The sequence below is a fragment of the Xenopus laevis genome, chromosome 9_10L, assembly GCF_017654675.1.
Source record: "Xenopus laevis strain J_2021 chromosome 9_10L, Xenopus_laevis_v10.1, whole genome shotgun sequence".
NCBI classification, from domain to species: domain Eukaryota; kingdom Metazoa; phylum Chordata; class Amphibia; order Anura; family Pipidae; genus Xenopus; species Xenopus laevis.
In genome coordinates this window covers 80,679,714-80,707,425 of record NC_054387.1, presented here as the reverse complement: position 1 = coordinate 80,707,425, position 27,712 = coordinate 80,679,714, and the positions used below count along the sequence as shown (strand labels likewise).

At 37.1% G+C, this 27,712-nt stretch overlaps 1 protein-coding gene across 1 annotated transcript in view; it reads right to left on the bottom strand.

The window, feature by feature from the left end:
* itga4.L (integrin subunit alpha 4 L homeolog) overlaps nt 1-27,712 on the bottom strand; it is a 74,101-nt gene that overhangs the window by 4,897 nt on the left and 41,492 nt on the right. Inside the window, exons 10-25 of the mRNA XM_018236006.2 lie at nt 26,649-26,757; nt 23,787-23,881; nt 21,828-21,918; nt 18,440-18,485; nt 16,579-16,733; nt 15,875-16,029; nt 14,385-14,537; nt 11,383-11,459; nt 7,169-7,319; nt 6,656-6,754; nt 4,141-4,220; nt 3,440-3,529; nt 2,731-2,821; nt 1,657-1,764; nt 440-559; nt 81-200 (exon numbers count right to left, since the gene is read on the bottom strand). Of these exons, the coding sequence (XP_018091495.1) occupies nt 81-200; nt 440-559; nt 1,657-1,764; nt 2,731-2,821; nt 3,440-3,529; nt 4,141-4,220; nt 6,656-6,754; nt 7,169-7,319; nt 11,383-11,459; nt 14,385-14,537; nt 15,875-16,029; nt 16,579-16,733; nt 18,440-18,485; nt 21,828-21,918; nt 23,787-23,881; nt 26,649-26,757 (1,740 nt within the window). The remainder of the gene's footprint in view (nt 1-80; nt 201-439; nt 560-1,656; nt 1,765-2,730; nt 2,822-3,439; nt 3,530-4,140; nt 4,221-6,655; nt 6,755-7,168; nt 7,320-11,382; nt 11,460-14,384; nt 14,538-15,874; nt 16,030-16,578; nt 16,734-18,439; nt 18,486-21,827; nt 21,919-23,786; nt 23,882-26,648; nt 26,758-27,712) is intronic.

Below are 27,712 nucleotides of genomic sequence, written 5' to 3'. Positions count from 1 at the left end.
CCAGGCACAATGCCTGCATTAAACATATATTCCTACATATAAGGAAAATTTGATACAAAAACATTTTTACATTAACTTACTGTTTCTAGATATGAATGACTGATTTCAAGTTGCACTTCCACAGTGGCCTTGCTTTCCCTTTCCATGTCTCCAAACAGGCAAAGAATTTGTAGGCAAGAAGGGTCATCTTTTACGCAGTACTAGGGAAATAAGCAAACATTCTCTTATATATATGTAATGCTTCCCATTCAAGCCTTTATATGTGCATTTATACATGCCCGGGCAGCAATATAAAAATGGAAATATCTCAGCAAACACCAAAAATAGGGAACAAATATAAATTGCAGTAAGTTCATATTCATATTCAATTAATTTTTTGGGTTTAGATCCCTTCTGAATAAACTGGCAAATATTCATACAGTCGGCCTTTGATACTTACCAACCATCTTTTGTCTGGTCTTGAAAAAAATGCAAATAGATCGCCAACTTTTGATCGAGTGTTTTTTGGTGTTTCACAGTCCCGTGTAGAGTTGTCAAAATAGCACTTGCCAACTGTTGTCTGCAAGGAATGAGTATTTTGTTAAATAAAACCATTTTCTGATAAAGATCAGTTTGTTGACTCTAGGACTGTTGTAAGAAGCTGATTGGTCTAAAGCCAAACTGAATATTTTCCCTATTTACAAGTTTGTTCATTCATTTTTTTAACTAACAGTAGTGGATTGACAGTATGTTAGCAGAGATTAATTCCATTTGTGACCACTAGGAGTTGTTTCCAATGTGGCAATTAATATTTAAATATGAACTAGTCTGTTTACACTGGATGTGACTTGCATTTACTTCGCTGTTGTGGGAAATAAATGGAAATAATATCTACATATAAGTAATGTGTCCCTTTAGATCTTTGAAAAAACAAGATCTACTGATATCATGAAGAAAGGTGAATAGTTCTACTGCAGTACGACTAATGAGCCCAGGCTGCCACAGATATTTCACCTACCCAACATTTTTGAAACAAGCTTTTAGAATCTGAATGCAGTTTAGTATAACTAGAAGTAACCATAAGAAATTTCCCATGCCATTTGCTCTGGGATGATGGCATGGGAATAAACAATAACACTTGCAAGGAACTGTAGAAATGCCATAACTGCATTCTTTGGTATGTGGGTTAAGACTAAATGAATGAAGGGGAGAGTGTTTATTTACCACTGATCTCTCTGCAAAAACCCAAATTGCTGTGTTGGGGTACAGTGGAGTAATACCGCATTCCCCTTGGTGCCTACTGGAGTCTTATAGTGGGAGATTTTTCTGCAAGGGGAGATTTTGTTGGGATTTGTAGGGGGAGGCCCATCCTACGCTCAGGCCCGCCTAGTTTATATTTAGAAATAAAATGCATAACCTTCAAACAGTCTTAGGGTTGGAGTAATAACATTAGGGTTTCCCTTATGTAAAGGACATAAATGCCCTTAAATTTGTTTATTTTATTTTTTGTTCATCCATTGGTTTAAGGGGAAAAACATTATCCTTCCCTTGGGAACCTATCAGTTCTTAATTGTGTGGTTTACAAGCAATCATTTGAACAAAGAATGGATTGAGTATCCTATACAGAAGATGACAGAGCGGGTTGGGGAAATATACCTACACGTGCACTTAACATACCTTTACAGCTAAAATATTAAACAGCTTTATGTCATTAGGCGCAAAAGTGTTAGGCAACGATATCTGAAGCTTTGCAGCCGGAACCAAACTTGATCCAGCATTGATGACCTTTAGAAGAAAGCAAAAGAGTTACTTGTAGCAGCACCACAAAAACTGTGATTTCATTTTCCTGGGGTTTTTGGAGCAGGTCGTTGATAAGCAGTATTTAATGCTGCAATAAGCACAACATACTGGGTGGAGCTCTATTTAGATAAGAAATAAAAGATGGCCGAACAGACCAGATCAAACTGCAATAAAATGTGTCTTCTGTTACAATAATTTCTATATCTACAGCACAAAAATAATGGGTGTTTGTTTTGTTATTAGACGATGGTGTAAGAGAGCTCAGTGGGGCCCTGAATGATTCTCAGTTTCAATTTAACTGTAAAAAAGGGATCAGATTTTTTATGGATGGTGTGAAATCTACTCTGGAGTCCTATAAATTGAACTTACACCAAGCTCTTATTTAGATAAAATTATAGGCACTGGAATTTCCGTTGTCAAAACCAAAGTTTCCCTATTCCTACTATATATCACTTACATAAATAACATTCATATTTTTATTGCATAAAATGTGTCTTTTATAAAATAACTTAATTGTGTTAATTTAGTTTGGACAGAACTTGATTGTCCAGAAATTCACATTATTCCATTTTTTTTAAAAAAAATTCAACTAATTATACGTTGTATAATTAAAGATATTAAAATATCTTGAATGTCAAAAAAAAACTTTAATAGGGAGGTGCCAGGTTTTAAATGTCAAACTTTTCCATTCAAATGTTCTCAATTTTTTAAGTAGCAAAAACTTGAGCTTGGAAACTCGAATTCAGAAAAATATTTCAATTTATGATTTTGTGCTGCGGTTTTTTTCGAGCAGTGCCAGAAACTTTAAACTTGAATTGTAATAAGTTTGCCCCTGAGAAATTCAATCCGGTCATTTTTTTGCATTAGAGCTTTTCAAAATGAATTATTAGTTGAATCCATAGCACAGAGTCAGGTCAAGCTGTATGGAGAGCAATAACAAACTGTTCTTACATTGAAAGTGAACTCTATGTTTTCCATTATACAAGAGCCATCTGGTTCATCTTCAGGAGGCCCAAAGACAAAAGAAAATGGAGAAACAGTTCTGTGAAGAGAAATCATTGGCAACAACATTAAAGATTAAAACACTGAAGAATGCTGATTGTTAATAATGTAATTCATTCACCAGTATGCTGTTATTTTTGATGTCAACGTAGAAGGCTTCTATATCTTGTTTATACATATAACTTCCCAACAAAATGCAGAGACCATAGCAGTATAAACAAGATATAGAATACAGTATATAGATGTTTTATGTTCCATTTTGACAGCGGCACATTTTTAAAGGGCCACTATCATTTTTCCATTTTCCATTACATAAATGGAACAAAATATTGTGTGGAGGGTGAATGGATAATTATTTTTCATTTTTTTATATTTCCCTGCTAATGTATATGAACCTTCCTAATATGCCATGGCCTTCCAGGCTGACCTTCCACACAGCTTTTATAGCCCACCTACAGTTTTATAATCCACCAACAATAAGCCAGAATTGGCGAGGTCTGTCTCACTGGCTATGATCAGCCAAGCACAACCATAAATTGAATTTTCCATAGCAGGGAACTAAGCAACAGTTTAAAAAAATAACACTTTACTTACTAAATGCCACAAACCAAAAGTGAATAGATTTCTCTCTATAACAGAAGCAATTAAATGAACTCACCCCAGTACGTTGAGATTGATCTCATATCTGGTCGGTACAATGAAACTGACTTCATTATTCTTCATAGTGTCTTGGGTTAATTCATTTTCACTGTTGAGAAAGTAAACAAATGAGGGCACCATACATCAAGGAGCTGAAACTGGTTTTGATGGTGTATGGGACAATTATGTGAACACAGATGAACTGTTGCTGTTTAGTTATGAAATCTATGTTACAAAGTGGGATCTGTTCCTGCACCACATATAACTTCCCAGGTCATTAATAAACAAGTTGAAAAGCAAAGGGCCTAGTACAGAGCCCTGCGGTACTCCAAAATGTTGTGTATGCTTCAGATGGTACACCAGCTCTGAACTTCCCACCCTTCCATGTCACAGGGTGATGCTCCTGTACACAGGCATATTGCTAGTCAGGCAGCAGGAACAAAGCTGATTTTGCCCATTTATTCCAATGCCATAACATGTTCCTTTAAGAGTAGATTATTTTATTTCTTAAACAAGAATAATATCCCAGGCTAGTTAGTTAGTTAGATATTGGTGTATATAAGTGGGTGTATAGATGCTGTAGGTCATAATATAAGAATGTGTATAAATGTGCACTGGGTTTCATTTGGAAAGGTTCAACTTGATGGACTTTGGTCTTTTTCAACCCAACTTAACTATGTAATTATGTTTATTACGTTTGTATATTGGGAATCCACTTACCAGGCCACAGTTGCATTAATGACCAGGTCCTCTTCTGCTCTAGTAAGTGCACTGGAATCCAGAAGAAATGAGAATTCTTGCTGTAGAAAAGCAAATTAACATATAATAGTGTATCCAATATAATTCCACTTTATTCTAAAAGAGAATAGGAAATATCTTCAGAATGGCAGAATATTTCAGCTCAAGTTTAAATAAATGTTAAATTCTAATGATTGCTTGTTGTACCCCTTCGGCAAACCCTATCTAATGCTTTTGCTATTTTTGCTACGGCAGCACCAGCTGAATTATTAAGTCTTTTAGAAGAAGAGAAGCCTTGGTGTCAGCACCCGCCTGGCAAGATGACTAAGTACCATAATTCTGCTGAACTAAACAACAACTCCAGGTAATAGTGGAAAATGTCTTATTAATTGGGCTCAATGCAAGCATTTCAGAGAAAACAAATTAACACAAGTAGCTCACCAAACACATTCATTGTACTGTGGCCAATGTCATTCAGTGTTTTGTGAAATCGCTTGCCTACCACCAACATGCATCAATATTTATGATATGCACTCATGTGTTCAACTGAGAAGTCGTAGATCATCTTATTCATTGTACAGATGTGCAAACAGATCTATGCTTTCTAAATGGGACTGGACCAGGGTGGCTACATTATATGGCAAGTGGCAGTTCTGTGGCATGAAGATCAATAACGTCGCAGTAAATATTCCTATGGCCATCTACTAAAAGAAATTTGGCCTTATTTATAAAGCATAGGGCACAGTGAAAAGTTTGAAATATTTGCACTTTGCACCATGTCCTGCATTAGGCATAGGTACTTGCATTTCAAAATGGAAGGAAAAAACCTGCACCTTTCCCAAGAATGTAGCATGGCCTTTTTTTTGCGGCACTGTATTCATGAGGGGAGGGCAAGAAACAGTACATGGATGCCCCCTAACTTGCACATTATTCAGATGCACAAGCTAGGGAGCTCCAATTAAACATTGGGGGTTGTGTTTATCATGGCAATTGTTCAGTTAAGTATTGGGTTGCACCCAGAGCTCTGCACTACATTGAAATCCCACTGGCACAAAGGTTCCATAGATGGGTCTTATACGTGGCACACTTTTGCTCCCTTAAAGGGCATGTAAAGGCAAAAAAATAAAATCCCATTTTTTACTTTCTTTAATGAAAAAGAAACCTATATCTAATATACTTTAATTAAAAAATGTGTACCGTTTTTATAAGAAACCTGACTGTATGCAGTGAAATTCTACTTTCATTTACTGCTGTTGATAGGAATTATCAGACGATCCCTAATTGCTCTGAAGGGAAACAATCATACTTATGAACAGCAGGGGGAGCCCCCACCTTACTTCACAGAGCAGTCAGCGACTGGTAGAGATTTGTATTGGATTTTATTTTGGCCTTTACATTCCCTTTACTGTTTCCAACTCCAGCTGCAGGGACAAAGATCATGGAGCCAGATTTAAACAGATAAACTGGGATTCTATTTGGAGGATTATTTTGCTGCAGCCACTGGTTCTGCAGAGTTGGAGAAAGTTTGTATTAAACAATACAAAAACTATAAAATCCACATGAGATTACATGACAACACAGGACCCAGTGCAGTCTGCATATTCTAATTATTAATCAGTCTTGCAGATATTATTTGCCATGTGCTGTATATGATGATCCCTAATCAGCCCAGACCACACTGAGCATGTGCATCTTGCAAAGATGTTTAACAAAGTTACAAGATGATGTAGCAAAGCATATATCATTTGTTCGATTAGGCTTGTGGTGCAGTAAGTTAATATTTATGTTTAGTATACAAAATACAGCATTTATAGCCTTATTCTATTTTAGACTTTACTTCACATTTAAAGGAACAGTTCAATATGAAGATAACTAGGTAAATAGGTAGGCTTAGCAATATAAAAAAAGTTTCTAATATAGTTAGTTAGCCAAAAATGTAATGTATAAAGGCTGGAGTGACTGGATGTCTAACATAACAGAACACTACCTGCTTTTCAGCTCTCAAACTCTGAGTTAGTCAGCGACTTTAAGGGGGACCACATGGGACATAACTGTTCAGTGAGTTTGCACTTGATCCTTAGCATGCTGGTCACATTCAGTGGAAACCAAGAGAGCTACAAAGCAGGAAGTAGTGTTCTAACTATTATATTAGACATCCAATCCCTCCAGCCTTTATGCATTGCATTTTTGGCTAAATAACTATATTGAAACATTTTTATGTTGCACTGAAAAATTCCTCTAAGGGCCCAAGCACTTAAATCTCTAAGGTTTGTAAATGATGCCCATGGTCATTTAGTAAAATAAGAGAAAAATGTCATGTGAGGGGCCCACTACACAAACTACAAAGTATTTTGTGCTTTCTGGGTAATGTTTTTGTATAATACATATCTATACATATATATATTATAAGACGTGGTTTGGGGACAAAATGCTTATACTTAGCCAGAAGACAAAATTGGGACATTTTGCAGTATTTACTTTATGTTTCTGGACATACCTTTGAAAATCCATCAACAAAGAAATGGCCAACGCTGCAGTTAAGCCTTGTCTCCTCATTTTCCTCTTTATTCACTGCACAGCTGATCTCTTTCTCAAGCTGAACATAAAACCACAACAATCACATTATAGAAGAGGCTGTCATAATGCCATACATTTAGTGATTTAGTTTAGTGATTTACCAATAAGAAAGAAAATGAATGTATCACAATGTTCCTTACATTTACCAGCCATGGGAAGGCACATTGCTTATAAAAACTGCTGCTTATATCATGAAAAGTGCAAATTGGCTGGTATTCAAGCTTTTACAAGGGAGTATGAAGCCCAGGGCTTACTTAATGTCTCGTGACTACATTTTTCATTTCTCTATACCAGGGGAGACCAACTGGTGGAGCTCCCAGTTCCTACTATATATAGTTATAGCCTGCAGCAAAAGATGTCAGTCATATACTAACAGATGCATAAGGGATCTTGTAACCCTATTATTCTTTAGTGTTATATTTTATCATCTTACCAGATCAAAAACTTTGACAAAGTAAAGTCCTTTTGGGAGTCTCAGCTGAAGAACAGTCTGAAATGCATCATCTCCTCCATTAAAGAGGGTAATATTTATCATTAAGTTCTTCATACCACCCACGGCAAGGTAAGTTTTGCTTTCAAATGGCCTTTGGGAAATGCAAAATGGATAAGTTAAGTGATAAAACATTAAAAAAATGAATATATGCACATCTGTACAAGTACAGCAACCACTCATCATTTCCAGTTAAATATCATTAATCTATGGGGCCTATTTACTATCAAATTTAGATTTTTTTTGCACAAATCCCTACCAATTTTTTTTAAAAGCTCTAAAAATGTGAGATTTATTAAGTGTAAAAAACACGAAAATAGAAGGGATAAGAGTTGGTACCCCAGAAGGTAAATTGTAATATAGGCTAATACAGGATATTGGGGTGCCCTGTAGTATTGTACCTTGTTTGCCCTAATTGGACTGTGAACGTCTTTGTCTTTTTTTGTTGTTTGTATGTTAAAAAAGCAAAATAAAAACCTTTAAAAAAAAAAAAAAAAAACGAAAATCTCTAATACAAAACTTTGCCAGGTAAAAGTTGTCGAGGTTGTATAGAAGTCAATAGAAGCCAATGTAGTAGTTTCAAAAACCTCGAGAACCACTAAAATCGGACCTTTGGTAAATAGGTCTCCACGTGCTTATTGCAGAAGTGTGGTGCAAAGGGAAATTACATTAAAAATGATGACTAAATAAGTGCAAATACATACAATAGAAAAGGTAATTCTATTCTGTTAAACATATTTAGGTGCAACCTTATCAAACTGCTGATATGTAAGATTTCCCAGGAACAATCCAATAATTGAACCAGTCGGGTTACAGGGGTGGCAAAGATCGGCAGAAAAAGGAAGAAGAATCAGACCAGAACTGAACACCCATATGTATTTATTGTATTTCCTTCAAATCCGGTGAAAAAAAATCTCAGTGAAGCTTGCAATGAAAGAGACATTTCCAGAAAGTCCTGGCTCTGGACCAATTCATTAGTCAGCGTATACCTGAGGGACAAGAAGCTGGCAGGGAGACAAGGAACAGACGCTGAAGGCACAGCATAGCCAGCTCGCTTCCAAGACAACAGCACATAAGAGAGAAACATATTGCTAACGCTGAAGCAATTAAACTTGAATGTATTTATTTTATCCTTTCATGCATAAAAAGACCCTACTAAGCGTAATAACAAATGCATGTATCTCTATGTGCAGGATAGGAATATCTAACAAAGATTTTTCTTGCATTCTCTGTTGTTAAAGTCTGGCCACCACTGCCCATAACACTGCTTTGAAATCTCAATTTCAAAGCAGAAGAATATTGCATACAGATGGAGCTAATTTCATCTAGAGGGACATTAGGCTCATAAGCCTCCATTTATATAGTTTATTACATAAACGTTTCCACTGACATAAATACAGTGAGATATTGTGACATAGGGGCACATTTACTAAGCTCGAGTGAAGGATTCGAAGTAAAAAACTTCGAATTTCAAAGTATTTTTTTGGGTACTTTGACCATCAAATAGGCTACTACGACCTTTGACTACAACTTCGATTCAAACTAAAAATCGTTAGACTATTCGACCATTCGATAGTCGAAGTACTGTCTCTTTAAAAAAAAACTTTGACTACATACTTAGGTAGTTTAAACCTACCGAGGTACAATGTTAGCCTATGGGGACCTTCCCCATTACTTTTCTAAGGTTTTTTTGATAGAAGGAAAATCCTTTGATCGATCGATTAAAATCCTTCGATCGTAGGATCTGCGGTAAATCCTTCGAATTCGATATACGAATTCGTAGGATTTTACTTCGAGGGTTTATTAACCCTCAATATTCGACCCTTAGTAAATGTGCCCCATAGTGTCCCAAATGAATGACATCAAAACATAGCTTGCTCCATCTGTAGTGTGTAGTGTACACTTGAAGTCAAGATCGGCCAAGGGAGAAACAGAATAGAGACCATATGCTAAATCTCAATTCTGGGGAAGGCAAAGAATATGGTATGAGGAACCTGCAGACTAATGGGATTCCATGCCACTTACTAATCAAACACTGAAGTAAGTCATCCCAACAACATGATTGACTCTTCACCATTTCAGAAAGAGGGTGCTGCTAACAATCAGCTCGAGCAGAATACAGGGTTGGCCTTCACTAATGCTCCTTGTGTTCATGTAACTGGCATCATTTTGTTTTTATAAGAAATTTGTACGTGTCTAAGTCACTGCTTTGCAATCAACAAACACATTTATATGATCCGATCCCTTTTCCTACAGGGTGCAAATGACAGGATTTCTGCTGGACCTCACATGGCAGATGTTTGCTATTTGTGCTCAAACATACTTTTTGGTCCAAACATTAGAGGCTGGAAATTCCTTTTACATGGCTTTTTAGGAAATAAATTGCTCACAGAGACGTCCATTTGTCTAAGCTTCAAAGCACATCATTATTGCATGATTTATTCTAAGAGGATATTGGCTTTTGTGAATAATACTGCTTTACCAGAAGATGAATAATGGTGACTATTTAATGAAGCTATACCCAGCCATGATTTTATAACAATGACTTATTCCCCTGTACCAGATGCAAAAGAAGCAATAAAGTTCAGCAAATGTAGCACTTGCTAATAAAGAAATGACAACAGGTCTAATTCAACCTGTTAAAACACCTCACACATCCCAGGCTTGTTAGAGCTACTTATTGAAATCTAACAGCACCTTTTAAAAATAGTCCTATTAAGCTGAAGTAGCGGTTTCTTAACCTAATATTCTCAGTATATACCATTGCTCTCTCTATGGCTCCCTGTGAGTCATCAGGTGGCTGGCAGCTCTCTAAAGATCAGACATGGATCTTTGTTTTGAAGGAGAGATGCCCAGCTTTGTTTGTTTATAAGTTAAAGTCCAGTGTTTCATTGACAAGTAGCATCCGTAGGGTGGGAAACACCTTAAGACAATTTAGTTCCACATAGAGAAATGTTTATAAACAAAGGAAAACAACGAACATTTGAAAGTACAGGTACGGGAGCCTGTTATCCAGAAACCTGTTATCCTGAAGCTCCAAATTAAGGAAAGGCTGTCTCCCATAGACTTCATTTTATCCAAAGGCTCCAAATGTTTAAAAATGTGTTTTTTTCTCTCACTAATAATAATACAGTACCTTGTACTTGATTCAAAATAAGAATTAATCCTTATTGGAAGCAAAACAAGACTATTGGGTTTATTTAATGTTTACTTGATTTTCTAGTAGACTAAAGGTATGAAGATCGATATTATGGATTACAGATCAGATCCGTTATCAGTAAAACCCTAAGTCCAGAGGATTCTGGATAACAGGTCCAATACCTGTACATTAGAGAGATACTGACACCGGAAAGTATATCTTTTTTACTTCTATCTTAATATTGACCTTCCGTGCTACTTATAATTTTGCCATAAAGAATTCGCCAGAAGCTTTTAAATTGTCTATCTGATTCCCCTTGTTTGTCTATGAGGGAGCTGCCATATTTGTGCAGCAGGAGTCGGTTAGCATTAGAAACTGTAACTGACAGGCTGAGATGGGAGAGTCAGCTTGGCAAAACGGTCAGGTGTAGGAACTTCAAGAAACAATTCTTACAAAAACAAACCTCTCAGCAAAAAACATCAACTTCTAATGTACATTCATATTTTAAAAAGTGTCAGTATCACTATAAGCAAAATAGTAATGTAAGCATTTAATTCTAAACTACCCTATTTCTCACAGGTGTTCATTCATTGGAAGGGCATAACTTATAACCATACAGTCAACTAGAAAAGCTGTTTTGAAGTCTCACTTAAACTGAGAAAAGTTCCTAATGGTCATTAACATTCAAGTGTCAGATGAAGGAGTTTGTGCAAAGTCATAGGTGGTGGGTGTATCAGGTTCAGCCGTTCTACCCTTGATCATTCAATATACAGTAGAAGGCATTTTACAGTAATTTAAGAATGTTTATGGACTGGTCTGCAAGTGGCACAGACTTTGTGAAGTCATCAGAATTTGTAATTCTGCATAAGAGAACAATTTGTACAATTAGTTTGTTTCTATGCTGAGTAAACGAGGAGCCCCTGTCTTAAATACATAACCTGGAACAGGAGAGAAAGTTCTATCATATAATGACAAGAAAATAAAAAATATAAAGTTCCTTAATTCCTTTTGCACTTACTTGGGGAAAGAGAGTTTTCCAGTTATCTGTAAATCTGCTGAACAGTTAGGCAAATTGCAGTACCTTGCAAAATTAACCTGTCAAAATATGTAAATATACAAGCGTTAACAATTTAATTGAAAACATGCATTTTGCAAACAGGTAAAATGGCTCAGGATGCTTTTCTAAGCACTCTTTCAATGTACATTATATTTTTTCCAACGTTTCTAGCTTATTAAGCTGTTTATTATTTGGTCAGTTTCACAGTCTGTATTGTCAAGGTAGCTATGCTCAAAAGGAAAACTGAAAACTGTTCTGCGCTGCAGTGTCGGACTGGGACACCAAGGGCCCACCAAAAAACCTTAGATCAGGGGCCCACCTAAAACCCTTAAACCAGGGGCCCACTCTCAGTACTATTATTATTCCTCTCCTCACTCAACCTCTATTGTTCTAGTCTCTTTTCTTTACATACTATAATCTATTATTCCATCTTTTTGGCATATTTGTTCTCATAGAAATAGGAAATGGCCATGAAATAGGCTAAATGTTTAGCAGCATGAGGGCCACTGACACCTGGGCCCACCGGGAGTTTTCCTGGTATCCCTGTGGGCCAGTCTGACACTGCTGCTCTGTAAAATTTGCCCTGCAATTCAGTTCAGCTACTTAGTAACGGGGTAATAAGAAAGATATATCCTAGATGTTCTGATGTTGCTCTGCTTAGGAAAGAAATGGGCTGTTAGATCATCTGAGGTTTCTCATGTCTTTCCTGAGCAGAACAACATCAGAACATCTGTCCTGGGATTCAGCTTTGCAACAGGGTGATAAGAGAGACATGACCACCACTCACTGGGCTTTTGAAGGGGAATTAATCCATCAATAACAGTTCTATGCAGTTTACTTGTTACAAGAGATGGTAGTACAGCTTTCGTCTGTAACCCACACTCCAACTTAATAAATGAAAAATACCATCCAAAGGCCCAGAAAGTGAGGTCTATATTCTTTCTCCTTTTTAACTTGAACTGGATGCCTAGCACACATCCTATATAATAAAGTTGAAGTGTCTCTGCGTCCAGTGGGATTGCGCTACTGCCCATGTGCCCCACGGATATGTTCTAGCGCCCGTTAATTTAATGGGCTTAATGTCTAGTCTAAGAATAATAAAGTATTGTGGCCCTTTATAGTACTTACTGTAGTGCGGCTCTTGCGTATAACTAAAATGGGCAACAGTGAGCCTACAGGCAACTACCTCGTAAATAGCACCTGAAAACAATTTCATGTAGGAACTATATTAGAAACTGCACTGATACTGTTCTTACTAGGTTTTGCTGTTACATTTCTACATTTCAAAATCAAGATCAGCAAGACTTGTTTTCCTGGGCAGTATCAAACCAGAACACATTGTGTCTGTCCCCTTATAATATATAGCCATCTGCTATTTAAATATTGGGAAGATCAGACAAGTACAAACCGTGCTTTGTATTTTCATTTATGGATGTTTTGCCAGGCTGCTCCTCACATGACACAGGAAAGTCAATAGGATTTTGGAACTGATGAATGTAATCACTTTAGCACAGGTCCCTTCTCTGGAAATTCCTGTTTATCAATATGCCTGATTTATACTGCTTATCGGCAGTGGTCGATGGGGAGAATCTCCCAAAAATACATCTCCATTGAAAATAACTGAAATCGCTGGCGGTAAATCCAACATATGATGAAGTTGCCTGAAGTTGCCTCTGGAAGAATCTTCAGGCGACTTTGCAATATCTTCGTTTTACCGACAGCGACTTCAGTTATTTCCAACAGAGACACATTTTTGGGAGATTTGTCGCTTGTAGTCATGCATAAATAATTATGGATGACAAATTTCCCCATCGGCAACTGCGCTTAAGGCACGGGCTCATTATGTTAATCCCATGTAGTTATACTAGTTACTGACCTCATAGAACTACATTCTACCTAATTATGTGTTTAACTGTATAATACCTCGTATAACCTATTTAACACATGATCTCCTTTTAATAATTACAAACATTGTTCTGATATGGCGAGTGATATCATAAGGCACTAAACTTAGGTTCCTAAACTGAGGGGTAGCAAGGCAGTACATGGGGGAATGTCAGAAGACATTTTTGGGGTAAAGGTTTATTTGCTGTCCTAGACAGAAAATTCTGGTTAAAAAAAACGTGTCCATCATGTTCACTTCACTGTATTACCCAGCTTCACCGTAAAATAGTGCCAGATTTAGGGTGCCCACATTGCTCCCATTGAGGATAACTAATACTACAATAATCTGTAGCCTGGGTATCAGATCAAGGGCACAGACAAAATGTTAGAACAGGAGCGTGTGAACCCCAAAAAATCTGAAGTATGCTGGTATAAGGTATCACTGAATATACAGCTTTAGCAAGTGCAACATTGTTAAAAAAGGTCCAATGTCATTTTTATGTGAAAAAACCTGAATACCTGGACCAGAACTAGGGGTAGGTACCTTGGGTGCAATTGGGGGGAAAGCCAAAACTAGAGGAGGGGGGGAAGGAAGAGACCAGAGTGCAGCAAGCAGCAGGGGTAGCGTGTCTACTGAACAGGTGAGGGTGGGGTATGGGACAAATGGCTGGGGGGGGGAGTGAGCAGAGGGGGGTAAATGAGCAAGGGTTGCAAGGGTTCGGGTTGCAGTCAGTTTGAGTGACAGACTTGGACACAATGCTAGTGCTACTTGCCCTGAACAAAGTTCCAACTTTAATAAAATTTTCTGATGTATTTATCAAAGCAGATACATGTCAGTTGGTCAGAATACATTTGACAGCTTCTAATAGTGAAACACAATCGTTTTCAGTGGGTGTCAGTAAACAGCACTGCTGAGCAGCAGCACTAAGTGCTAACACTTGTCCGAATCCTTGCGCCCACTGTGGGGATAAGTCTCCCCCTACAGGTATAAAAGAAGGGAAGCTACACACTTTTTGTTCGTTTTGTAATAATAACCAGCAGCTGCTCTATTACATACAACTGTGCTACATCATCCTTACCTTATTTGTTATGACATTTCCTTTCCCTTCTTTCTGCTGCAGAACTGGCTGAAGAGGCTGGAAATCATCTGCACTCCTTTTACTTACAATGTGTTTCCCCAGATAATAGGATGAGTCCATGTGTATGGGAGTAAAGATATCCCTTGTGTCCTTCTAAATATTTAGAATACAGAAAATAAACCTACTTATCATGTATTAGCTTAAACCAACGATACAAGCCTGTCACCAAACATTTCTGTAATGTAAAGAGTAGAGAATGCCTTCCAGATGAATAAATATTCCAGATGAATAAATCGTTATTTTCCAAAATAACCAGAATAATAAACTCCGTGAAAGCTGTGAGCATTTCCAAGTGATGATCACCTGGATTAATCTGGGCATTAATATGAAAGTCTATGGAAGGTCAAAATAGCGTATTTCTGTCCTCCTTCCACATAGGGCAGGCAGAAAGTACAGCGCCCAGTTTCAATCACATGTCTAAGTGATGCACAATTAGGGTCAGGTAACAGGGACTAACAGGGACACCTACATGCATATGGGTGGCCTCTGGCAGTTCATTTACGCTTATTGTGCCTATTTTTTTGCACTTTGCACCCTTTCTTCCAATTCGTAAATTAGCCCTACTGTCTAAAGAAGCAGATATGCTGTGCCTGTGTGATACTAACAGAAGAATGAAGATATCTCAAAGCTTGGTTAACCAAATCATGCTCTTTAATTAGTGGCAATTCTCTGCTAGGGTTTCTACGCAGCTGCTGTTGTATATTACGTTCATTAAACTAATTAGCTATTAATTATTCTATCCTCCGATTTTATGAAATGCCCACAAACTTTAGCAAGTGTTTTATGTGACAATGCTAATGCACATTAAATTATGTCTGCTTGTTCCCGAGCAGAAAATTCACTGAGCAGAACACAAAATACACGCTATGAATATTTACGAGTTACAGAGGCGATTGGGAGTCTTTAACAGCTGCGCTGCCTTGTGGCTCCCTCGCAATACACTGCTCACATTAATATAAACCCTTCTATGTTTAACTGGAAACAACATTAAAGGATAATTCTCATGTTTAGGCATGTTCTAATCCCTTCAAATATTTGATGTACTTTAATATACACATATTGTTCATCACTTGTATCATTATTATTTTAATTATCTCCTTGTGTATGTAATGGTTCATGCTAATGTTGTACTTCTTATGTTTAACAATACACATGCAGCATCAAAGACCAAGCACTTAATTTTTGCTGTCATTTACTGTTGGTATTTTTTTGTTTAAAAGGACACGGTTAGTTATTTTATGCATTTCCCAAGGCTAAAACCTCCAGTTGTCCTTATGCAGAGTTACTGGATGTCCCTTTAGACTCCTGAAACCTTGTCAGTCATGAAAGAGTTATTTCAGCAGAACCCAGCCAGTGAGTCCGCATCTATATTATCAATATACACACAAATAATTATTATCCAGTGAATAATTAAACTATAGTTAACTTACTCTAATGAATGCTTGGTGAGTCTTACAATTGCCAGACTTTTGGCGAATGTTTATTGCCCCCCATATCACATCTGAGGTTCCGTTGGAAACAAAGTAGAATCGCGCAGGAGTACCGCTTTTTCTCCTTACATCCGATGTGATATTATAGTAAATAACTGAAAAGCAAAAGTACAATTAATCAGATCAACAAAAACACAGAAATTTGGCTCAGTGAGATATAAAAGGACACATTTAATAAAGTCAGGGGCACCCTTTCAAACATGTGTTCTTCCAACCACTACATATATATACACCCTCAATGCTAAATTTAAGGAAGGGTCCTTTTCAACCCCACTCCCCACAACCTCATTATAGGGATTATAGCACAATAAGATGGTTTTGAAAGGACATAATGAATGCTGTGACTCAGCATCAGACAAGGGCACACAGGCGAAGGACTGGGGCTGCTGTCTCAGGGGCCCCCAAACCCCTCTGGCTACCTGCCCCGCTGGCCGAGACCCGCTCCCTGCCCCCAGTAGTTACACCACTGGTCCAGCTACTTAGGAAAAGTTAGAATGGCAACCTTAGCATGAAACAGTCATATAAATGAGGGTAATAAGGAAAAATAATTATTGTCTATTAATCTTTCCATCAGACAAACACAAAAAGAAATGTAAAAACAATGAAGGGGGAGTGGGCCTGTGGGTTTAAACAAGAAATCTTACCCATGTAACCTGGTACATCGAGTCCTTGATAGGCAAAGCAAATAGTGACGTTCATGCACACAGCCGCAACTCCGTTTTCCAAACATTCAAACTTTGTCTTATTCACAGTGCTCGGCAACTTAAGCGATGCATCAATAATGATCACTGGTCTGGTTCTGCCATAAAACAAGTGCATGAAATGAATGACACAAGTGTTCCTGATTATACTTCAGAATATAATAGCTAGCATTCATAAGTGCCTCTATAACTGAGAAACCGCAGTTAGTGCACAAGGTATAAATAAGGGAAATCACAATATTTGTTCCAGTTTTATTTTCGAATAAGCCTTAACTTAGTATAGTCTAATAAGAATGCAGTCTTCTGCTACATACTAGTGATATGTGGGCAGGATAAACCTGTTGGTTGTCTCCCATAGACTTCATTTTAATCAAATAATTCAAAATGTTAAAGATTATTTCCTTTCTCGCTATAATAATACAACTAAGATATAATCAATTCTTATTGGTGTTAAAACAATCCTATTGGATCTATTTTATATTTAAATTATTTTAATTGATTAAAATTATTTTAGTGGACAAAGTATAGGAATCCAAATTACAGAAAGATCCCTTATCTGGAAAACCCCAGGTCCCAAGCATTATGGATAACAGATTCCATACCTGTAACAGTTCCTTGTTTGTGTGTTTAAGTATGCACATAAACACACAAACAATGGCTCCTTCCTAACTACAAACACATAGAAAAACAAACACACACTGGTATATGTGGCAAATTTATTCAAATTCAAGACTGCATTTTTTCATCATTTCAAGAAATTTTTAAAATTTTCGATTCATCGAAGAAATTGTAGTAAAACATGTCAAGCAGCTATAGAAGTTAATGGGAAATGGCAGCATTTTCAACACTCAATAAATGGAATTTGGAGACATCTGTAAAAGTTTTTTAAATTTTTATAGAATGATTGAAAATAAATGGAACAATGCAGTTTTCATTTGTGACTAAGTGCTTCCGATTTGAGTTTTTCCAAAGTATGCCAGAAAAAATGCTAAAAACTTGATCAATTTCAATTTTCTTGGCCTCGGAAATCAATAAGTAAGCCTTCCCATGTAGCTACAAATGTATTCACGCACAATGGACCTGTGACCATGGGAGAAATGTAAAGAAAAGCGGTTTTCTTTCAAGCAGACAAATAGTAAATACCGCCTGCTGATTGGTTACTATGGGTTATAAAACTACTATGTAGGAACATGCACAAGCATACACCAGCTATATTTAGCAATAAGCGCAGACACACACATGTACATGTCTACTTTGGTTTTTTTTAAATGGAAAGTATACCCTATTTATATATATAGGTAGTTAGTATGATTTTGCGTTTCTATAGAGGCTAATATGTGTGGAACATGGCAAGTCAATTGAAAAGAACAAATTACAAGGGCTTCCCACTGATTCTCACCCAAAAGAAAATAATTACATGAAATAGCATTATCTTGCAGGCGATATTAACCTTTGGTTGACAGAAAACTGTAATTATCAAGATAAAATAATAACCAACAAAAATGCCTCTCGGCTCTAATTGCACACAATATAATTATATGTAAATATAATTTGTGAGCTATGCAGTAGGGTATAATAAAATTATTATGTTTATCTTTCCGCATGCTGTGTAGCTGAGAGCAGTACTACCAAATGTAGGGTTTTAAATACAGCAAATGAATGAGTGCTTGAATAAATAGCATTTAGCTCACACTGTGGGGTCACTCACTAGAAAGCATTTTATTTCATTTTATCTGCAAATGCCTCTCATTTTTCCCAAATTAACTTAATCTGTCCTTGTACATGAAACCATTCTGGGTCTCACCGGAGCAGCACAGCAGAGTCAGACAGGAAAGCACCAATGGCTACATCTGTTAAAAGAAAGGACAGATTAATGGACATCATTAGGCAGAAGCACCTCTGTACAGATGCACCCACCACGGCCAACTGAGCAATGCTAAAAGCCATGCATCTCCCACAATGAGTACTGACACCTACAGCAAATTAAACTGTTCCACTGGTCATAGCAGAAGAACTGGTACAGGTATGAGATCCATTATCCAAAAACATTCTGCTAATTAGACTCTATTTTAAGCAAATAATTAAAAATTTTTAAAATGATTTTCTTTTTCCCTGTAATAATAAAACAGTAGCTTGTCCATGATGGTAACTAAGCTGCACGAATCTATATTGAAGGCAAAACAATCCTATTGGGTGTCATTAATGTTTTAATGATTTTTTTTTTTTTAGCAGACTTAAGGTATGGAGATCCAAATTACAGAAAGACCCTTTATCCGGAGAACCCCAGGTCCTGAGGATTGCTCGGGACCTGGGTCCTTCCGGATAATGGGTCTTTCCATAATTTGGATCTATACACCTTAAGACTACTAGAAAATCATATAAACATTAAATAAACCCAATAGGCTGGTTTTGCTTCCTATAAGGATTAATAATTATTTATTAGTTTGGATCAAGTACAGGCTACAGTTTTATTACTACTGTATTTGCTTGGATAATTTCCATCCTTGAAGAATCTGCCCCTTGAGAGTAAAGTTATATCTAACAAAGCGTTTTCCCTAAGCAAATTTAAGCTGGGAACAAGCTGGCATGGAAATGGTTAAAGAGGTAAAAAAAAAACGTGATAATATGCTAATTTTTTTTTTCATTTATCAAGGTCATAGTTGTGAATTTTCCCACAGACCCAGAATGCAAATGCTCTTGTGTACATCATTACACTCACAGGCAGTGACAATTCACACATACTAATTCTCCTTCATCTGTCACACACTACTCAGGGGTCTGCTTTGCTGGGCCACCTGACTCCCCAATTGCATCTGCTGGGAGCTTGCATTCTCACTGACAGTGGGGAAGTACAGTAATTAAACTCAGGGGCTGATTTGTCAAAATGGTTTATTTTACAGAAACGGATAGCAAAATAAAATAACCCAGAACACATTGCCACGTAAAACCTGTTAAGGAGCAACTGAATTTGAAGGCAATTGTGTTTAGCACTCAAGCAAGCTGAAAATGCTTTATTCCTTTACAAATTTGCTTCATTCATTAATTATAAACAAGCTTAAAAATAACTAGAAAAAATTCAGATGGCAACTTTTCCCACAGATTAACCCACTCTTAATTTTCCATAAATATGCGCAAAACCATCAGGAATCACAGGAAATGTCCAAGTAGTTATTTGTCACGATTAGTGGAGACTAGTTTTGATTATTCTTACCTCTATTTTGTACAAATATTCATAAATCTGCCCATAAGAGTCCTAAACTACATGCATGCAGGATTAAAGGGGTTGTTCACCTTTGAATTAACTTTTAGTATGCTATGGACGGTGATATTTTAAGATAATGTTTTTAATTTTCTATTGCTTTTTGAGTTATTAAGCTTTTTATTCAAGAGCTCTCCAGTTTGCAATTTCAGCAGTCTGGTTGCTAGGGTCCACATTACCCTAGCAATGATGCATTGCTTTGAATAAGAGACTGGAATATGAATAGTGCTGACCGTAGTTGCACGAAAATGAGTTTCATATGATTTTCGGATTATTGGGGATCGTCCCGTTATTTTTCATGCCATAGCGATCGGTCGTTCAGACATTTAGAAGATTTCTGCCGGCTACCAATAAGATGTCTGCATGACGATAATGATGATCAATGGGTGACTGTCACTACTATCTAACGGACATAACTTTCATACTGTTGCTGTCATGGCCAGACCATTGTCTGATTTGTTCTTTTACTACTTTATTTAATATGAATGGTTATTTGCAGGTTGGAAGATGTGTGATTGTTCGTACAACCTGAGGCTAGAATCTGCAGGTCTATGGCCAGCTTTAGAGACGACCTGACTAGTAAGATGAGTAATAAAAAGTAGCAACAACAACAAATGTGTAGCCTCACAGAGCATTTGGTTTTTAGGTGGGGTCAGTAACCCCCATTTAAAAGTTGGAAAGAGTCAGAAGTAAAAAGGCAAATAATTCAAAAGCTATAAAAAAAATGAACTGAAAAGTTGCTTCGATTTAGCCATTCTATAACATACTAAAAGTTAACTTAAAGGAGAACCACCGCTTTAATACTCCAGGTAGGTGCCTTAAAGGAGAACTAAACCTTAAACATAAATATGTCTAAAAATGTCATATTTTATATACAGAACTTATTGCACCAGCCTAAAGTTTCTGTGAACACTCATATGCTCAGTGGGCTCTAAGCAGCTGTTGAGAAGCTAAGCTTAGGGGTCGTCGCAAATTATCCAGCATAAAATGAGGTTGGTCTGTAATATAAGCTGATGCTACAGGGCTGATTATTGAATTCTGATGGTAATTTGCCTGGTTTCTGTGCTGCCATGTAGTAATTATCTTTATGAATTACTAACCAGCCTTATATTGTGACATTTATATTCTATGTGTACTGTATATTGTGAGTTGGTCCCTAAGTTCAGTAAGTGACAGCAGCACAGAGCATGTGCAGTGAATCAGCAGAAAAGAAGATGGGGAGCTACTGGGGCAACTTTGGAGACTCTGATCTTTACGGCTAAAGGGCTGTGGTTGCCTTGGGCTGGTACAGAAGCACAAAACATTATGTACAACATTTCTAGCTACTTAGTTTAGCTTTAGTCTAGCTTTAGTTCTTCTTTAACAGCGTCATAATGATTGTAGTCCAGGAACTGGAAGCATGCAGCAGACCCTGCAACCATCCAGGCCCCCCTCTTCCCCAGTCCCCCCTGCGGTCGCGGCGTCTGCTGTATGCAAGTTACACCACTGGGCCTTGGGGCAAGTTATTCCCCTCAAGCTCTCTATGGATACATTCCAGCAAATTTGCTGCTTTTTATTCTATAAATGTTTATTAGAACATAATGGTGTCGATTATTCTGCACACAGCATCATTTACTGTATCTGTAAACCTGTGTGTATACATATGAGTGGGAGATTGTTCTCATGAGGAAAAGTCAAAGATGCTAATGAAATAGTGAATTCTAGTGGGCAGTTTTTCTGGAAGACTAGTAGAACAGCCATATTTCAGTCCCTATAAATGATATCATCTGATCTGTCACCACTAGCAGTAAACATTCACAGGGTACACACTACAACAAGTAAATCAATATACTATATACATTAGGACACTAGTATGGGAAGTAGCAGTTATTTGTTATTGCCATAATATGAATATGTTTTACTTAGTCAAGGCTGTTTATTGTTTATACATTACCTTGATATCCGTTGCCATCTATATCCATTACATTGGAAACTGACTGTCCAAACATGCGCAATCCATACCCAAATTTACTTCCCTGTAATCTCTAGAAAAAAAAAGTACAAAAAAAAATCAGCTGTTTTCTGACACTTACTTACTTTAGATTTATTCAAAAAAGGGGCAAGTTTCTATATTTCACAGTTTTAATGTGAATGGTGAGGAAAGAACATTATATTTTTTGTGATTTACTTGGGATGACCAGTTGGTACAACTAGCAGCAACAAGACAGCGCTTCATATAGAATATATAGCCTGATTATATATATTTTAATCCAATCGTGCCTCGAATAGGGTGTTAGTAAATGGGCCACTTAATGCAATACAGTGTGTGGTGCAAGGAAGAGGGGAGTCTCTGCTTCTCTTGGAGCAGCTCCACTTCAAAAGGCAACACTAATGAGCAGCGTATATAAATTATCAATTAACCATATTAATAAGTAATTACTACCAATCTATCAAATTTAATTTTGTACAATTCATATCAGTTCTCAATTGTCTTTATTTCATATTTGTTATCATCAAGAATAGGAATTGTTACAAGGGCTTCATGGTCTCTTATGAACGTTAACATACCTCCCAACATTTGAGCATAAGGCGGACAAAAAGTTCTGCCACGTGTAGTGTATCGAAAATACTCACACACCCCTTTAATACCATGTCCGTTTTACAAAATTTGGCAGGTTATGGAACGTTTCAACACATTTCTGGGGGTTTTAGGGCCATGTGTTTATTACAGTTTTGCTAATAAAGGTGAAATTGCCCTTTAAGTTGTGAGTCCTAAATTGTTACAATTGTATCTTTGTGTATCTTAAATTGTTACAAATATATCTAAGTGCAGGTGCTGAGTATTCTGGGCTCTCTGCCAAAAAGCCTCTTGTTTAATTAAGTTTTAGAAACACTCTCTCTTTTTATGGCGTCTGTGTAGGAGATGAAAGGGAAACTCTGGACATTTCAGTAGCAATCCGGGACTGCAGACTGAGTTGTCAATATTGGGGCTATCCTGCAAAAACGGGACAGTTGGGAGGTATGTGTTAAGTAAGATAGAAAACCTTCCATTGCGGTGTTGCGCCACACAGCATAATGCAGCATATTTAGCAGTTGTAGTCCAGCAGCCATAAAGAGGAATACAAACACTGCATTGTGGGTAGGGATGCACCAAATCCACTTTTTTGAATTCGGCCAAACCCCCAAATCTTTCGTGAAAGATTTGGCTGATTACCGAACCAAATCTGAACCCTAATTTTCATATGCAAATCAGTGAGGGGGAGGGAAAAATAGTGCTCGGCTAAAAGAATTTTTACTTCCATGTTTTGTGACGAAAAGTCACATGATTTTAAGGATCACAAGGATTCAAGGATTCGGCAGAATCCGAATCCTGCTGAAAATGGCCGAATCCTGGCCGAATACCGAATCCTGGATTCGGACAGTGCATCCCTAATTGTGGGTAAAGAGTATGGCAATTTGCATCCTATCGGTGCAGTTATTTTGCAAATGAGTGAGATAAGACAAGCAGGTAGACTGATAGACGGATATACAGTCTGATGCAGATAGCTAGGGTCTCAAATACACATACTGCAAACTGGAGAAATATTCCATTATTATATCATAATTATTCAAATATCATATTTATATTCAAATAATTATTGCTTTTTTTTTATTTAAAATAAGATTTCTTTCCCCTACAAATGTATCAAGATACCTAAAGAGCTACAAACAATGTTTTAATAAGAAAACATGTTGGAAAAAGCTTGAATGGATAACAAGGATATGTTTATTGCATAGGCCCTCTAGCAGTCACAGTCTTACGTCTGAAAGAGAGATATGCAGAGACAGCAAACACTCATGAAGCCGCTATTTTGGATATGACCTCTATGTGATAAAAGTTTCACACACATATATTCATTAAATCCACAAATACCTGGGAAAATGAAGGCGTTATTCCTTTCTCTCTTCCGTTATAGATATATACTGCTCCTTCAAGGTCCCCTTCTTGCGGTGCTCCTATGGCCACATCTGTGTATGAACATAATGTAAGTTTATCCTTTAAGCCCCGCGCTTGTTTTGTAAGTAGATGACAACCACATGTTGGAAAAAGTGAGCCTTGTAAAAGCTTTCTGCAATGGTGTTATATAGACATGTATCACAAGGTGGCAGTGTTGCACATCACAGAGTCGCATTGCGGAGATGTTATTAATGAAACAAACTTTCCTTTTGCTCAGTAAATTATAGTGTTTTCATTTTGAAATGATTTTGTTGTAATTAAAGACTGATAGTTACAGTCCATTCAATAATACATGAGCTTTCAATAAACCTCCCTCTCTGAACTCCCCAGCTCTCCAAAGCAGGCAGCCCCGACTTAATTACAAATGCAAGAGGGTGGCCCTGCGGGAATCCTGTCTGGCGGCACTGCGTCACTCATTTCCCTGCTATCTACAAATTGTTGCTGATATTACACTGTAATAAAACATAATAAAGGTGAACATAATGGTGTTTAGGTGTTTAAAGCTTCTACTGATTATTACATGAAATTATTCTCAATGGAGGATTCTCTCGCATCAAAGGGACAGTGTACCTCCTTTTACATCATTAGTGAAATGAATAGAGCTTGTGCTGACGCTGAACATACTAGTTTTAAGTTCAGATGTTGCCCTGTTTAATGCAATTATTTATTATTATTTTCTGATTTGTACGAGCACAATCAAAACAAATCAGTAGCCCACGGAGAAGCCTCTGTTTAAAGAGTTGTTACTGTTTGGCACATGGTAAAAGTATTTTAAATCTATGATGTTTGAATTAAGCCCCAATCTACCCCAGCCCAGTTACTTAAAGCTCACCCATGGCTCAGCAAAGAGGACTGTACCACTGGGCCATCAGTACCTACTGTAGTATGAATACCAGCAGTACTCCAGGGTTATTGATAAGTCACATGGGAGAATCAGGAACTTGTAAATTACAGTGGGCTTGGGGGCTAAGAAAAGGCTTTAAAAAAAAATCATATGACCTTTCCTAGTCAAACTGATCTGTTCCTATCATTTACCAAAATTAAATGCCAGTGCCTTGAATATATGTTGGCATATGCCAGAAAGGGGTTGTTTACCTTTAAATGAACTCTTAGTATGATGTGTGATAGTGTGATGATGGGCAGATCTGCTCATTTGGAGGGGTCGCCATAGAGCAGATTTTGCCTCAATATGCACACCTTGAGTGGGTGATATCGGGCCCATCCTCTCACATCACTATGCTGGGAATGGGCGAGGACAGCATCAATGAACTGATGTGGTCCTTGATTTGACTGTTTTTGGCCAGATATCAGTCGGGAAATCCCGTCAGAGGGCCTCATACACTGACTTGGTCTGTCGTTAGATTTTAATGGCCGTGTATGGCCACCTTTACAAAGCATTTGTTTTTAGATGGGGTCAGTGACCCCCATTTTAAAGCCATAAAGAGTCAGAAGAAGAAGAAGGTAAGTTGAATTCCATCAGAGATTTGTATAATCCAAGGTTTACACTCCTGGCACACAGGGTATTTTGTTTTGTCTACTGCTGCCCTCAGCAAAATAGTTCAGGACAAAACTCTTCCCTCTGCTTGTCATCTCTCCTTACTGATTGTTATACTAGTGACTATCACTATGAATATGCCCCATAGTGTTTCCAAATTTACATTCAAACATCGCAAAAGGTAATTTACTTCCTTTCCCTGGGCAAAAGTGAAAGCACTAGTGGGCAAAACAGCACAGGTGAGAGGTTTATTAGCTAGCCCACGACTCTTCTTTGGGAAATCACACAAAGATGGGGATGACAGATTTTACACCTGATTCTCATTTCTATATCTAAAATATCTGGTGTTAAAGTTAAGCAGCGGGGGTGCTTTCTACTTCTAGACTAACAGCACATTCCAAAGCTGATAGCTGGAGCCTATGTCAGAAATAAACAGGGGGAATTTTAATTCGGGAGCAGCTGATTCCAATCATGATGGAAAAAAAAAATACAAATATAAAAAGATCCAGTTCATCGCACTGGCCAAGCCAAAATGACAGAGAAAGATGTGCCAGGCTGGAAATTAGAGCTTTTAAATCAGCTGAGCATGATGCACAGTAAAACCAGACACCAGTAAAACACCCTGTGATTCGTATATAGAGGGATATAAAGATTTATGAATCACTTACTGAAATGTGTTTTTAAAAGCTGGTTTTTAAGTACTTACATGAAATTAAAGTGAAATTGAGCATTGCAGGATACGGTTGCTATGTTGAGGCCCCTGGTTTTCCAGGTTAATTCACAATGATTATGATTATTTTTCATTGGCTCATTGTTTTCTATTCTTGAATGCTACAGATCCAGATCATTAAAGAACCATGTTGTTCCATTCTGTATATAGTTATATTTCTTGAACTCCCACCACCTAATGATTACATATTTATTTTTCTTTCCTTTCAAGGCAATGGGGAGCCAAACAGGGGAACAGCCAATGAACTAGGAGGCTTGAATCCCCTTGTAACACTAAGAAGAATAACACTGGATAGTGCCAATACAGAATTAAGTGATGCTATGTGGGTAACCTATAGTGAAATATTAGGATTTTAATAGTTTTAATAATGAGTCAAGCCCCTGTAGTACTGCAGTGACAGAGGTAATATTTACCTACAAATGGCAGAGATAACCCCTACTGTCTGTAGCACGGAGAGAGATCTGCAGCAACATCCCATTCAGTGCTGCACATGGTCCTTTGCATGTACTCCATTAAAGTGGAAGTATACCATCCCTTAAACAAAATAATGTACCTTCAAAGCCGTCATTATCGATGTCCCCCAGATTAGCGATGGTTTCCCCAAATCTTGCTGCATATAAGTCACTGCCCGAAAGCTCCAACTCAAATTCTTCCATTGCTCCCTAATAAAAAATAAATAAAAGTCATTATCAATAGTATATTCATTACAAGTCCCAATGCAGCTCCTTAAATTACATATGAAGGGTAAAATCTACCACTAGGATAAAATATAAGGATATAAGAAGACTCCAAGGACCATAAAAAGGCACAAGGCTGCAAGCATTAATACTGTAACTCCAAGGTGTCACCTATTATCCGCATTGTGTAGCATGTGCTACATTAGTTACATTAGTGGGTGAAGTGACATGATATCACCAATTATTACATATTATAAAGCATAAGGATATTAGAAGTTACTTATTTTAAGAGTAGGAGGTATATATTTTTTTAATGTTAATATGGTATAGCATTTCTTTAAGACATCTATCACAAGAAGACATGATACATGACATGACATCAAGGAACAATTATAATTTATGTCACTTAATGTATTCATTTGTGGTTTTTGTGTATTATTAACATAAAGTACACAAAAGCCATTGGTCACCTGTAATGTATATCTTTATAATACACAAAAGCCATAAATATCTTGTAAATTATATCCTTATAAACGGTGAGTTCTGATGTCATCAGTTATAAACGGTGAGTTCTGATGTAATTCCTGTCACATGACTTACTGAAACTTGTGAATTATAATAAATAAAGTACCCCCAGTTGCAAAATATGAGGATATTAGAAGTTACCTCGGAGTTCCATGACTTGTATAAAAACACTTATATGGTCATGAAACTCCTCGGTAACTTATAATATCCTTATATTTTACAAGAGGGGGCACTTTATTCACTATATATACTGTATTTATAACTTATTTATGTTATCAGTTATAATATTATTATTATTTTATTATTAACATGTATTTATATAGCGCCAACATATTGCGTAGCACTGTAAAGTAAATGTGATTATACAACTAAATCACATGAATTATATACATAGAACATATGGAGTTACATACAT